The sequence below is a fragment of the Plecotus auritus genome, assembly GCF_963455305.1.
Source record: "Plecotus auritus genome assembly, chromosome: 5".
NCBI lineage: Eukaryota > Metazoa > Chordata > Mammalia > Chiroptera > Vespertilionidae > Plecotus > Plecotus auritus.
In genome coordinates, this window is record NC_137776.1 from 127156045 (window position 1) to 127169804 (window position 13760).

At 43.0% G+C, this 13760-nt stretch overlaps 1 protein-coding gene across 11 annotated transcripts in view; it reads left to right on the forward strand.

Moving 5' to 3' along the window:
• Positions 1-13760, forward strand: part of NFIB (nuclear factor I B) — a 443907-nt gene that overhangs the window by 211715 nt on the left and 218432 nt on the right. For 5 of the 11 annotated variants that reach the window (XM_080668009.1, XM_080667999.1, XM_080668004.1 and 2 more), the window contains exon 2: positions 9119-9650. In XM_080668009.1, coding sequence (XP_080524135.1) covers positions 9119-9650 — 532 coding nt within the window. Of the gene's footprint in view, positions 1-1952; positions 3048-9118; positions 9651-13760 lie in introns of those variants that run through there. The other 6 variants (XM_080668005.1, XM_080668006.1, XM_080668008.1 and 3 more) reach the window with 3 other exon arrangements.

The window sequence follows — 13760 nt, forward strand, 5'->3', positions numbered from 1 at the left end:
GAGCAGGAGGCTGTGCCCTAAAGGGTTAACTCGGGGTTAGTTCTCGAAATTTCCCCGACTTTACCTGCCTTCCCAGATCCACCGCCCCCTCTCCCTGGCCTCCACTCCCCACCCCCAGCGCCTTTCTTCTTTGGGCTCTTGGTTTACGGGGGCTGCAGCTGGTAGACTTGGCAAGCTCGCCTCATTAAGAGCGCTCTTTGAAAACGGACTGTGTTTGAGCATTTCCCTAATGAGGACAGGACGGGGTTAAAAAGTGACCATTTCATGGTTGACTTGAACCTGCCTACTTTTCTTGATGTGTCGTTGTGAAATGCTTGATGTGGATAACTCCCACTTGGTGAAGGAAAAGTCACTGGTTCCTTCAGGTCCGCGGAGGGGACAGAAGGGGGGGAGAACCGTGGGCAGAAGCGGGTGAGACCGGGCGAGGAGAAAGTTGAGAAAAAACAATCCAGAGGGTGTGAGAGAGGGTAAGAGAAACAGGGATTCAGGGGAGAGCCTCGAAACACCCCAACAGCACAGTTGGAAGTGGGGGTCTCCCTCCTGGGGCTGGGGCAGTCGAGCCCCATTCCGGGCCCCAGCCTTCCGCGGCAGCCCCCAGCTAGGTAGACGCGGAGTTCTTGGCACTCACTTTTTCTCTCCATTGTCTGGACAGCCTTTGCTTCTACCTCTTCCCCACCCACCCCTTTGCGGAAAACAGGAATTTTGGGGGCGGTGTGCGTCAGTCTGCGAGTGCGCCAGAGAGTGTGTGCCGCGGGTAGAAAGGGTGCAAAGCAAACCTCCACGCTCAAAAGACCCAAAATCAAGTTCATTCACTCGGGGGCTGCAGCCGGCGGCCTGGGTGGGGGCGGGGCCCTCGGCGCCGGAGCGGAGCGGGCGCGGCCGCCTCTGCAGGGCACTAGCGGCACACGCATCCCGCGCGCGCGCGCCCGCCCGCCCCGCAGCCCCGAGCGCGCCGCGGCCCCGCCCAGCCTGCACCCCGGCGGGGAGGGAGCTGCTTTCCGCTGGCGCCCCGGGCCCTAGAGGGTGGGGGGGTGGGGTGGGGATTGGGAGTGAGCCAGTGGAGCTGCAGGAGGAAGAGAGCGGAGCGGGCCGCGGGATGGGGAGGAGGAGGAGGGAGCAGGCATTGGAGGCAGCTCGGTCCGGTCCTCCCTCTCCGAGCTGGGCCACGTGCAAGGGGGCACCCCAGGGAGGGCGGCAAGCGGCGGCGAAGCGCCGCTTCTCCGGAGCAGCCCTGGGGCTCGGGCCCCTGAGGGGGAGACCCCGGCGGACCCCGCCTCTTTACGCGCCGGCGCGCCCCAACTACTTGAGCCCAAGTTCGCTCAGGTCCCCGCCTCCACAGCCTCCCCCTCCTCCCCTCAGCCGGCGGGTTAGCCGGACCGCGCCCGCCAGGGGTGTGAGAGTAGGCGCCCCAGCCTGAGCCCCCGGGCGGCCGGGGTGTGAGGGAATTTTCCATTCGTTCCTTTCTCAGGCCCAGACCGGCTCAGTGTTTCTCTCACTCGGATATCCCCGCTGCTTAAAGAGTCCGCAACGAGCACTGAAATTTCTCTTCCAGGGAGGTTTTCGTGTGTGTGTGTGTGTGTGTGTGTGTGTGTGTGTGTGGTGTGTGGTGTTGTGGGGAGGGTGCGGGACTTAACCAAAAGGGCGGAAAGATCTATTTTGGAAAAAAACAACAAAACAAAAATACAAAAACACAAAACCCCCCAAACAACTATGGTTTTGTTGCACTGGTATGAAACCTTTAACAAATGAGAGAGAGAGAGAGAGAGGAGAAGAGAAGGGAGGGAGAGAGGGAGGGAGAGAGGGAGGGAGGGAGGGAGGGAGAGAAGCTGGAGGAGGAGGAGGAAGGTGGGGGGCGGGGGTGTGGAGAGGCTGGTGCAAAAGGAATGCGCGTTTGCAGGAGGAGGAGTAAAGCGATGATTGTGTAATTAAATAATAAAACAATCCTTAAGTCTGATTTGGAGAGAGCTCGAGCGGGGTCCAGAGGGTGGAACCGGTGAATTTTTCAACTTCCAAGTTTTGCAAGGAAAGAAAGCGAGAGAGGGAGGGGGGGAGTAGAGCCCAGAGCAGAAAAGAGAGGAGTTTGGAGCCGAGCAGGAGAGCGGGATTTATCGTTTGGGATTTTTCAGGAGCTCGTTCCGATCCCCTTGGGCTCTGGGCAGCAGCGGCAGCAGCAGCCTCCTCCCTCGGCCGGGTCAGACGCGGGGCGAGGTGGGCGGCCGGGCGGGCGTGAAGAAGCCGGCGCGAGCGGCGGCGGCTGCAGCCAGGGACCGCGCGTCAGGAGCTTCTTCCACCCGGGAGACCTGTGCTCGCGTCCCCTCCCTCACCCCGGCCTCTCCCTTCCCCCCCCTCCCCGCCCCCACCCGGCCCTCTCCCGCGCGCGCCCCGCCACCCGCGCGCACTCGCTCACGCTCCCTCTCGCGCACACACATGGTCGGCTCGCGGCAAAGTTTCGCCTGCAATCGCCACTCGGGAATCCTGCGGCAGTGCTCCGGGCTGTAACCTTGAACTTTCCCAGTGCGGTGACACATTCTCTTTGCTCTTGCTCCCGCCCTCTTTCCTGCGCCCCCCACCCCGCCTTTTTTAAAAAAGCATTTCACCACCAACCACTACCCCAATCCAACTCGCACCGATCCTTTGCGCACCTCCTAGCTCCCAACAACAACAACAACTGCAAAACAGAAAACAAATCCCCAAACCCAGGCGAAAAGCAACCAACACCGGCAGCGGCAGCGGCGGCGGCGGCGGCGGCCTGGGAGAGCACGGCCGGCGCGCTCGGACTGCAAGGTCTAAAAGTGTAGATTGGATTTCACCCCGGGAAATCTAGCACGCCGAGTGAACTTGAATCTTTGGCTATTTAAGGAGGACTGGGTTTGTTGTGAAGTTGCGGTGATCCAGCGACCCCGTCCTGATTGATCGCATCGCGGGGCTCAGATGACTGTAAAATGAATAGATGAAATTCTTGCTTCTCGAAGATTTTCTTGGGCATCTCCTGGAAAGTGTGTTTTTAAGGCGAAGTCATGATGTATTCTCCCATCTGTCTCACTCAGGTACACGTCTTGATCGCTCTTGTGGGTTTCTCTTTAGCCCGAAATGCCTTTGTTTTGTTTTGTTGCTCTCCTCTGCAGACAGTTAAAGGCTTTTTTAGTTAACCTCCGCAACCCCCGTCCCTCGAAAAAGTGGCCGGGAGTTGTGACGGGATTTTACCGGGCGGCGTGGGAGCCGGCGCGCGGCCTCTAGCCCACGGCCACCGCGCGCGCTCAGCCCGGCGCTCCGGGCACGGAGAGCGGGCGCCCGCGTGCTGCCAGGGCGAGGCCGCCGAGGGTGGGCAGGGCCCGGGCCCACGAGAGCTAGTCCCTGCGCGGCCCCCTGAGTGCGTGCTGCGGTGCGGCGCCTCTGCTCGAGGTGCCCGCCACCCCTCTGGTTCTTGCTCGCGCGCACTGAGGCAGACTCGGCTTTAGAGGAGCGTTAGGAGGGAGTCAGCCTTTATCAACTACCAGTGAACTTGGACGAGGGGACTCTAGCAGGAGTCCTCGTGGGTACCTTTGGACTTCGCTGCAGGCTGTGGCCCGGCGACGAAGCCAGGCGGAGGTTGTGGTCGGGGGATCCATTCCTTTGCTTAATTTGAGGATCTAAAACTCTGGTCCTTCTTGATCTGCACTTTGCGGTTTACAGTGACCACACCACAAAGGTAGTCTTTAACTTAACACCAGTTAGCTGGTCGTGGTGAAAGTGAAGGACTTTGAGAACACGTTCATTTTGTGGAGACCTGTTCATTTGACGATCTTCAGACGTAGCTCCTAAGGCAGAATGTAATGCTGGAAAAGTAAAGTCATTAAAAAAAAAATCCACGTTGAAAATTGTCCCAAGACTTTAGGAACAATGTTATGAAATAAAATCCTGGCTTTATACTTTTTGAAAGACCAGAATTTGTATAATTTTAAACCAGACGGTCAATTGGAAAAGGGACCAGACTGAGCAGACTTACCTGGGGGTAGTTTTCATTGCTGCCCAGCTAACTAACCAACCGAGGAACTAACTAAATATCTTAGCCCAGAGTTGTTATTTGAAGCAGTATTTTAAACCTCTGGAGGTGTGGGACAGTTTACTTTAGCGTTTAGGAGGATGTAGCATGATTGGTCATTGATAACCATTTTCTTTGACATTGGCATAAAGACTAAACAGTTAAAGAAGTGTCACCTCCCCTTAGGTGTGTTGCAATTTAAAAATATTCCAATATCACGATGATGCATTTTTATAAGGGACAAATGATTAAGATTTCAATTGTATGACAATTAGAAGCCATTGTGATTCAAAAGAACTGAGGCATTCATAAATTGTGAATGAAGATGAAAACAATGATAAGGCTTATTCAGTGATTGGATACAGTCCTGTAGCTTTTTGGCTGACACATTTTTTATTGTTTATATTTTGTTTGGCATCTGACTATGATTAACTTAGATATGGCTATTTTCAGCAAGTAAACGTGCACTTTAATTTAACAAAACTGGAAAAATGAGTTGCTGAGCTATTTGTCCTTTAAAAGCTAAGAATAATGACCAATAAATATGATGATTGAACTGTTTCAGGTAAAACGAATTTCCTTTAGTTGTAAAAGTGACGTTTCATATTACCCATCATCAGGAATTCTTTTCTCTTTCTGGTAAACTATGTCCATTTGATATTATTTTTACATTATTGAAGCATTATTCAAATAAAACAAATTGAGATAAGCTTCACACTTGCAAAGTACTGACTCACTTATTCTCACCTGTACAGGATTGCTTTTCTATTTTAATTTATGTTTCCAGCATTGGCTTTTTAGAAACATTGCTAGTGATTTACATACACTGCATTTTTTGTTTCCTCTAAACATGTATTGAAAACTCACTAACTTTAATCTGTGTAAGTTAAAAATAAAATTGCAGCTTCTAGACATATGGACTGTTCGAAGCATATACTGTATCATCATTCAGCTATCACATTAGTAGTCAAGAATACATACTTACCAACACTAATTCATGGTGACTAATATTGCCTACTGTTTAATAATGTAAATCTATGTTGATGTATTAAAACTATTTTGGGATTTAAAGTCTATGCAAGAGAAGGAATTTCAGCTTTAGAATTCTCACTTACCTAATACTTTCTATGTGACTTTATAGGTAATATAAGGTGTTGCAAAAGTAAGGGCACCTTAATTATGTTGATTTTACATCAGATCAATAATTTGGTTTTGTATTCAAAGAGTCTTACAACTGTAGCAAAACACTTTTTTGGATTTTAAAATACAAAATAGAGAAATATTCTTAATTGGTTGAAAACTTTATAAAGTTTTAATTGTTGAAATGTTGAGATTTTTAGAAAGAATTTTAATTCAAAAAGAGCTACAGTTAAAGTTGATATGTAGCAGAATGTTATGCAAAAATACCAGTGAATCAACATAAATCAGCATTTATAAATCAGTATTTGTACATCACTGTGAATCAGATATAAAAGGACAATTAAGAACCATCATATATAAGTTGGTATTTGCTTTTTCTAAAATTACTGTAAAATCCTTAATAATATAACTTTCAGTTGGCATGTTTGAATTGATTTTTTTTTCATTGTCTTTCAAGTTCTTTAGTTACATTTTTAAATGGTTTATCGTTAAATAGCAATACTCCAAGAACATCTAGTATTTATTCATTACCAACTATATTGATCTAATTTTCCATTCTTTCCATGGAAACCATTGTTGCTGTGAAGGAAAATCAATATTTTTAGTGGAATTAGGACTGTTTGCTTTTATATTTCAAACTTGTAACTTGTTATTTATTTTATCAATTAGTTAAACTAAAGAAGTTTTAAAAGAGCATTATTGAATCTCAGTGTAGTTTAATAAAAATTCTGAAAGAGCAAGGTGATAATATAGAGCCATTAGGTCTTAGATCACTTTGATGCCTTGCTTTAAAAAATAATTTTCATAATTGTTTAAAGTGTTATTGTGATAATCTATTAATTAGGACATTTGAATACTTTAAATCACTTTTTTTTGGATGAAGACAGTTACTGTGCTTCATATTTATACCACTCAAAATTATGAAAAGTATATTGCAACTTAGTATTATAAAACAATCACACTTAGAAGATGACATTTTAGGCACGTTAATACAGAAATATATGTGACATAGCAAACCTCTACTAAGCATCATTTTTTGAGGACATGTTTTATCAGTAAGTGCTTCACTTGAATGGAATCCTCATAATATATTAGGGCAACTTTGTGGACTGTGAAAGTTTGCTACTTCTATTTAACAATAATAAAAAAAATGTTTTAAAACATTACTTAGCAGCCTTGGTGACAAACTCAAGGCAACTTCATAAAACATTGTTTTGTGTGCATTTACTGAGACATTCCAAATTCAACCCTCAACTTGCAGTTTGATTGTTTAAAATAAGTTATTAAAATTTTGAGATTTGTTACAAGATAGATGATTTGAAATGCAAACAAATATAATCGAAAATATGTTTGATGTCTTTATAAGAAAAACAAAATGTCACTGAACATAGTACTTAGGGATGCAGGTACTTAAGAGTTCCCGCATTGCTTAATATCTGTTAAAATAATTCTGCGTTTTTAAAAGCATGGCAAGGGTAAAATGAGTGACACAAAGCTGCCCTCCATGTACTCTCTACATTCTCAAGTTTTTAGTTTATGAGTGTATAGATGTACGTTTTTTAGTCATATCAATAAATCATAGTTTAAAAGTCAGGTTATATATAGGAAGTGAATTCCCAAAGCATGTTTAAGTCCACATTTCCTTGAGAAGGGTTTCCTTTTGCATATGTTTCGAGGGGGATAAACAAACTTTTTGTAGTTGCAGTGAAAGCTGAAAGCATGGCATCAGAAAGTGTATGGAGATAGGGAGGTCTTATCATGGGCCATGGTGGCTGTGAGCAGGGCTGCCTTCCCACACAAAGAACAGATTGTGGTTTAACTCTTTCCATGGCCTATTTAATGTGCTCGCATAGTAACTGAATTGTTCAAATCTCTGCTGGAAACTACTGATCGGTTTAATGATTTCCTCCATGGCATTTGGTTATGCCTCATGCTGTGATATAATCATCTGTATTCTGTAGTGTTATAAAATTTTGATTTATATGTATCCTGCTGTAGGAGCGTTTTATGGCAATATGTTAAAACACTTGATAACTGCATTCTTGATTGGATGGGACATGCACCTCTTCCTTTTCGGAACCGCAAACGGCTAACGTGCCGCAGTCTTTAGCATTGAAACTTTGCGTTTCATCATAAAAAATGGATTCCTAACTACATGGGATTTTTGGGACACCTTCTTTGTTAGAGTGCCATTAGTTGTACTTTTATCATCTTTACCTAATGGAATTCATCAGTCTGCTGGTTAAATAGAATTTATTCCACATAGTCCAGGGCGACCGTCACTAGTGTATACATTCTAACTTCGGAGATGATCAGTTAGAGAAAGTTATTTCGTGACCGGCTGGAGTGACAATATAGTTAATATGACCAGAAAAGTGGCCGCGGTGGAAGTTTTTGCTTGCTTCACATCTTAGCTTATTGCACGCATGCAGTATGCATGCACAAGATGTTAAGGGCTTTTTCTGAGCTCATGAGACAGGTTTTACCTATGGCAGGAGATAAGGAAACATGGATTGCTTTGGAAAGCAACTTGAAATATTTGTAGGTAAAGATTATCTGCCACTCCTTGTGCCTCCCTTCCTTGAAAAAGGCTTAGATGAAACAGGCAGGAAAAGAAGTGCAGGAGCCTAAGGTAAAACCACTTAATTCAGAGGATAGGCTGCTAAACGCTCTGTACTCGCACAGGCTCACAAGCACATGATAGGTGCACCCACAGTCCTGCCCGAGAACTCATGAGCGTAGCAAATGAATCATATTGATTCCACAAAAGCAGTGAGTGACCAGCCGTGCAATCCTGGTGTCACCCTGCCACTACATGCAGAGACACAAAGAATGTAAAGTTGGTGCCAAGTTGCCATTTTTCATTGTTCACCTCAGATTGATTTTTTTAAAAGGCGTTTAGAATAATTGCTGTACTCATGTGATCAGTTAACAAATTAACTGAGGCTGTGGGGCTTCAGATTCTATAGAAAAAGCTGCCGGAAGAACATTTGTGTCATTTTCGTTTTCAACTTTACAAACTTTTCTTTAAAAAAATGCAAGTGTGTCTGCGTGTCTGTGAGAGAGCAGGAGAGTGTTGAGTGTGTGTGTGTGTGTGTGTGTGTGTGTGTATGTGTGTGTGTGTGTGTGTATGTGTGTGTGTGTGTGTGTGTGGTGGGGGCTCCTGGTGGTGGAGGGAGTGAATGCATTGCTCAAAGTATGGAAACCTCTGTTCAGGACACTGATACACAGGCTGCGTCCTTTGCCCACTTTCCCTCACTGTATACCGGTTTCTCTAGTTACCACTCTTGGAATGGTGCTGTTTCAGTGTTGGAATGTTGGACGTTTGATAAGAAAATGGATCAAGTTTAATGGCGCATGCTCTTTGTGCCACCAGCAGCCTCTTGCTGAGAGCATGCTCCAAAAGCGGGAACTGTGTGGCATTACACTGAGCATCTATATGCTTTGTGTTTCTGTGCCACAGAGAAGAGAAATGAACTGTGGCATGGCTCCTGCCTTCTGAACAGCTCTGCTTCGATTAAAAAAAAAATCTCACTGTGTTCTTTGTAAAATGGTACTGCGTAGTGTTAGTTGGTCAATCCAATATTTAAATATTAAATTATGTGCCAAGCACCTTGGTTGCTTACGTTTTAAAGAATGCAGGATGCCTGGTGGGAATGAGGGGGATGGGGCCAGAGTGAAAATACAAATGTAAACCTTATTTTATTTTTAGGAGGAAGAATCAACCTGTGCATTTTGGTGGAAAAGGGGCAGCTTGGCATACTTGATTTTCTGATTGTTCTACTGTTTTGGTCATTTTAAATAAGGAAAGAATATTATTTTTTATGCATAACTTTTTGTGCTGAATTGGGAATGCATTGTGGTCTTATTTTATTTCACTTTATTATTTTATTTCATTTGAGCCTTTAAAGCTAAACTGACCATGTATATTTTCTTTTTCCTTGTCTTCTCCCGCAGGATGAATTTCACCCATTCATTGAGGCCCTTCTTCCACATGTCCGTGCAATCGCCTATACTTGGTTCAACCTGCAGGCTCGGAAACGCAAGTACTTTAAAAAGCACGAGAAGCGAATGTCAAAGGATGAAGAAAGAGCAGTCAAAGATGAGCTTCTCAGTGAAAAGCCTGAAATCAAACAGAAGTGGGCGTCCAGGCTCCTGGCCAAACTGCGCAAAGATATCCGCCAGGAGTACCGAGAGGACTTTGTGCTCACCGTAACTGGCAAGAAGCACCCGTGCTGTGTCTTATCCAATCCCGACCAGAAGGGTAAGATTAGGAGAATCGACTGCCTGCGACAGGCAGACAAAGTCTGGCGTCTGGATCTAGTCATGGTGATCCTGTTCAAAGGCATCCCCTTGGAAAGTACCGATGGAGAGCGGCTCATGAAATCCCCTCATTGCACAAACCCAGCACTTTGTGTCCAGCCACATCATATCACAGTATCAGTTAAGGAGCTTGATTTGTTTTTGGCATACTACGTGCAGGAGCAAGGTAGGAGCAGATTGTTCTTTCTTCTCGCACCGCAAACACTGCCCACAAGTCCCACGTCGGGATATCTGGCTCGGGTTAAACGGTCCTGGAGGCCCCTAGATCTCCCTCCTCACCCTCTCTGGGTAGAGTGGCATGCTCAGGTGTCCGCTGCCGCGTGCAAGCCCTGGAAATAGATGTGGCGCGTTCATACCTGGATAGGCGTGGATATTTAAAGAAAGACCACAAAGAGATACGTTTGCAAATGTCTTTGAAATAATCTATCTTTTTCAAAGACATATGAATAGTTTGAAAAAATATGGTTTATGACACTTAACCGTTTTGTCTTAGGCTACATTCCTTGCACCATCTTTTCTCAATGTGAAAATGTAACATTATTTATGAATAGTCGAACTGCGCTTTAATAATCTTTGTATTATCCTCATAACTAATGAGGGAGGTGAACCTCGTTCATGAATCTAGTGCTATTGCACTGAAAATAGAATTAACATTTCCTATTACGAAATGCTCAGCCAATATCAGGGAGTATTTTTTATGCAGACCTAGACTTACTTAATTTAAATATTTCTATTAATACCTGCTTTTGATTGTATGATATTCTTGGTAGGTTAAGTGGACTATTGTTGTTTAAATAATTTGTTTTCATATTTTTCCAGAGTGACTCTGAAACACTTAATATTGTTAGTTTACTTAAATGTAAATTCATAAAACTTGCAGAGGAGAAAAGTTGCAGCTCTTCTGATAGAACAAAAAAAAAGAAAGTGGACCAGTTACACTGGTTTAAAATAAATCTAAAAAAGAATGCAGAAATCACATACCATACCTATTTTTTTAAAAAAATACTTGATAAAGAAAGTGATATAAATATTGCATCAATAATTCAAAAATAGGTGATATTTTTGCTGAGTGTTTTTTGAGTCGATGAAATATGTTTCCTTACTATTTTTATTTTTCTTCACATATTTTCCTTAAGTAGGTGAGAATTTCTTTTCTTCAAATCATTGTGTCAGGATATAGATGTCCTGGTATTAGCAACAGTCTATAGTAAAACATTATTTTAAAAAACAGCATACCAAAAGTGGACTGAAGTTTGATCTGCTACACATGGTGGGTTATTTCCCAACTTGGCCTGGCGATAGGGAAAATAGATAGTCAGGTGGCAGACAGTTATCTGATGTTTGTCGAATACATGTGGGATTTAATATAGTGGTATGAACTTTATTATCATCCAGAAGATAAACCATCAAAATTACTCTGTGACTCAAATCTAGGTAAATTACCATGTGCTTTTTGTATTTATCTTTCCTTGATACAATTTTAGAGATATACTTAAATGTCATTTAACATTTTTTTTTTTAGTTTGATTTTAAATAATGGTGCTGGACATCACACATTGGGAAATACTGCTTTTTTTAAAAAAAGGAAACATTATATTTGTTATTTCTATGTATTTAAGAATTAAAGTCCAAGTAATGATGGTTTGGGGAAAATATGTATTTTCACCCTATGTGTCCTAAAATAAAAGGTCATTAGCACATGACACTTAATTTGATTGGCAGCTGTCTAGGAGGTGACATTTTAAGGTGGGTTGTATATATGTGCTGGATTGACTGTAAATATGTTGTAACTGTGTTGTGAAAGTCAAGGCTGGAAGTAAAGTTTTTAAAAAGTGGGTCATGTAACTTTTTAGTGCAGTGTAGGGAAGATTTGCAAGCATTTGACTGCTGCTCACATTTTAACTTGCTTGAAGGCTAGTCTGTGAGGTGTGCACGTATGTACATCCACTCCCGGGGCAGGCAGCCAACTCTCTGGGTTGATGAACTGACAATAAAGAACATATCCCTTAGATTTGTGAAGATAGATTGAAGAAAGAAAGAAACACGCATAAAATGTTTTCTGCATTGCACCATCAGTCATGAGAATCATAAAGTTTGAAGCAACTCTTGGAGACCACATTTCCAGATCCAACATTGATTTTGCTCCATCATAAAAACCTTTCATTATTTTACCCTGTGCATCTAATTTGTATCCTCTCCTACCTGCCAGTACATCACCTCTTCTTAACATCTGTTGGCTCTTTCTTTGAAAAAAAAATCACATCAGGATGCTTTTGTATTTTCCCTTTTTCAAAACTTTTTTTTGGGCAAATATAGGTTAATGATGTCGTTTTGCAGTTGATTAATGAAGGCATCTTAAAAGATAAGTCTGCAGTCAGTGAGGGCTGCCTATTTCCCACAATGACCTTTTATTTCTCTTCTAAGTACAAGAAAACCCACTTAAGTCTGTTTTATAAATCAGGTAAAGAAGTACAAAGAAAAACATGAAAGAAAAATCAGAAAAGAAAAATGTGATGTTTGCCATAGAATGAGCAACAAAATTACCTTTCCCCCTTTTTTTCTTTCTTGCCTCACTTCTAAACGACTGGGAGGAAAACATGAGAGAGAACAGGGAGAATGCCAAAGATGGTTGCCACTGGCACCAGGATTGGCATCAGCCCCTCTTTGTTTAGCTCAGGATGCCTGTGATTTGTTAGTTGGCATCCGCATTGCAGTGTGGAGTGATGTTACAATATATTGACAATTTCCAGATCTAGAAATGTCAATAGTCCTCTTGGTTATTTATATAAGATCATAAACTGCATCTCTTCTCCAGGATGAAATAAAGACCAACATATAATAAAGTTCCATTGTTGACCAACTTCCTATGCTTTTCTTTTTCCCTCTTTCTCTTTTGGTTCAACCCACACACACTTTTTTTTTTCATGCCCAGAAGCCTCATCTTTTTTTTTTTTTTTTTTTTTTTTGAAATGTGGAAAGAGTTACTATAGCTTTGACACAAGCTATAGTGCTACATCTGCATCTGATATGGTTTTGGGGAAAATTTATGCATTTCGAAATCATTTTTGATATATAGTTCATTAGACTTTTGCATCACATGGCCGCAAGGCAGTATTTTCTTTAAAGCTCAACTTCTTTGTTATTCAGCTTATTCTGTGCATATAGCCTGGTTGGCCACAATTTAGTCCATTTTTCTATTTCTCTACATTAGCAAAGGGTCATGTTCAGTAGACTCATTTATAACATTATGTAACCCCTCCCACTTTACCTAAAATATACACATCATTTGGGAGTAACTGCGTTTAAATCCATAAAATCACTGGACGTTATTGATGCAGAGGGCTGCGCTTCGGCTGTTTCGTTGCTACAAGAACCGCCATTTTGTTTGTGAAGTGCCAGGCGAGGGGAAAAAAAAGGCAGACAGTGTGCTTGATGCCAATAATGGTTGCCAGTGGCACCGAGGTTGGCATCAGACCCTCTTTGTCTAGTTGCTGAATGCCTTTGATTCGTTGGTTGGCATCCGCATTGCAGTGGGCACACTGGAAAGTTTCTGACAATCCCTGAATGAAAGCTGCTTGCTTGTTTGCTGCTGCAAACCTTAGCTAATGTAAAACCCTTTCTTTCTTTTTTTTATTTTTAGGGTTTTTTTTTTAATCTTTTAAAATTGGGACAGATTAAAGGCAAAAAAAGAAAAAAAGAAAAAAAAAGAAAGCTCTAAAGGGCCTCCATTTTCCCAAAGATATTAAAGATGTCCAATGATTCCTGGGCAGGTGGTACCTCTTCCCCATATTGTCTTTGTTTTTGCGTGTATGAAAGCAAAGCAAAGCAAAACAACACACAAAAAGCACGCAAGCCTCGCACAGCACACCTTCCAGGGACACACGTGTACTTCCTATAGGATGCGGGCTGTGCAAGGAGGAGGGTGTGGAGGACCAGCCAAATGAAGCGATGTGTAGTGTGTTCATTAGGACTGACTATTGCTTTCAGTCACATCACTACGTACCCTCCATTCCCACACTCCCAAAATGTGTACCAACATGTTGAGAGGACCTCACTTTTCTTTCCAGTGTAAATGATTAAAAAATATACATGAGTAAACCTGAAGGAGGAAACCTGTGTTTTTAAGGTCTGATATAAATCCGGCATCCTTGAATGTTTCAGTGCTGTGTCAAAACGTGGCCAAATTCTCAGTGCACAGTTCTGCATACCAGGAAAACCAACCAAAAGGCTGAAATAATTTTGGTTGAAGTTTCCTAGATAGTTAGCATTAATATGG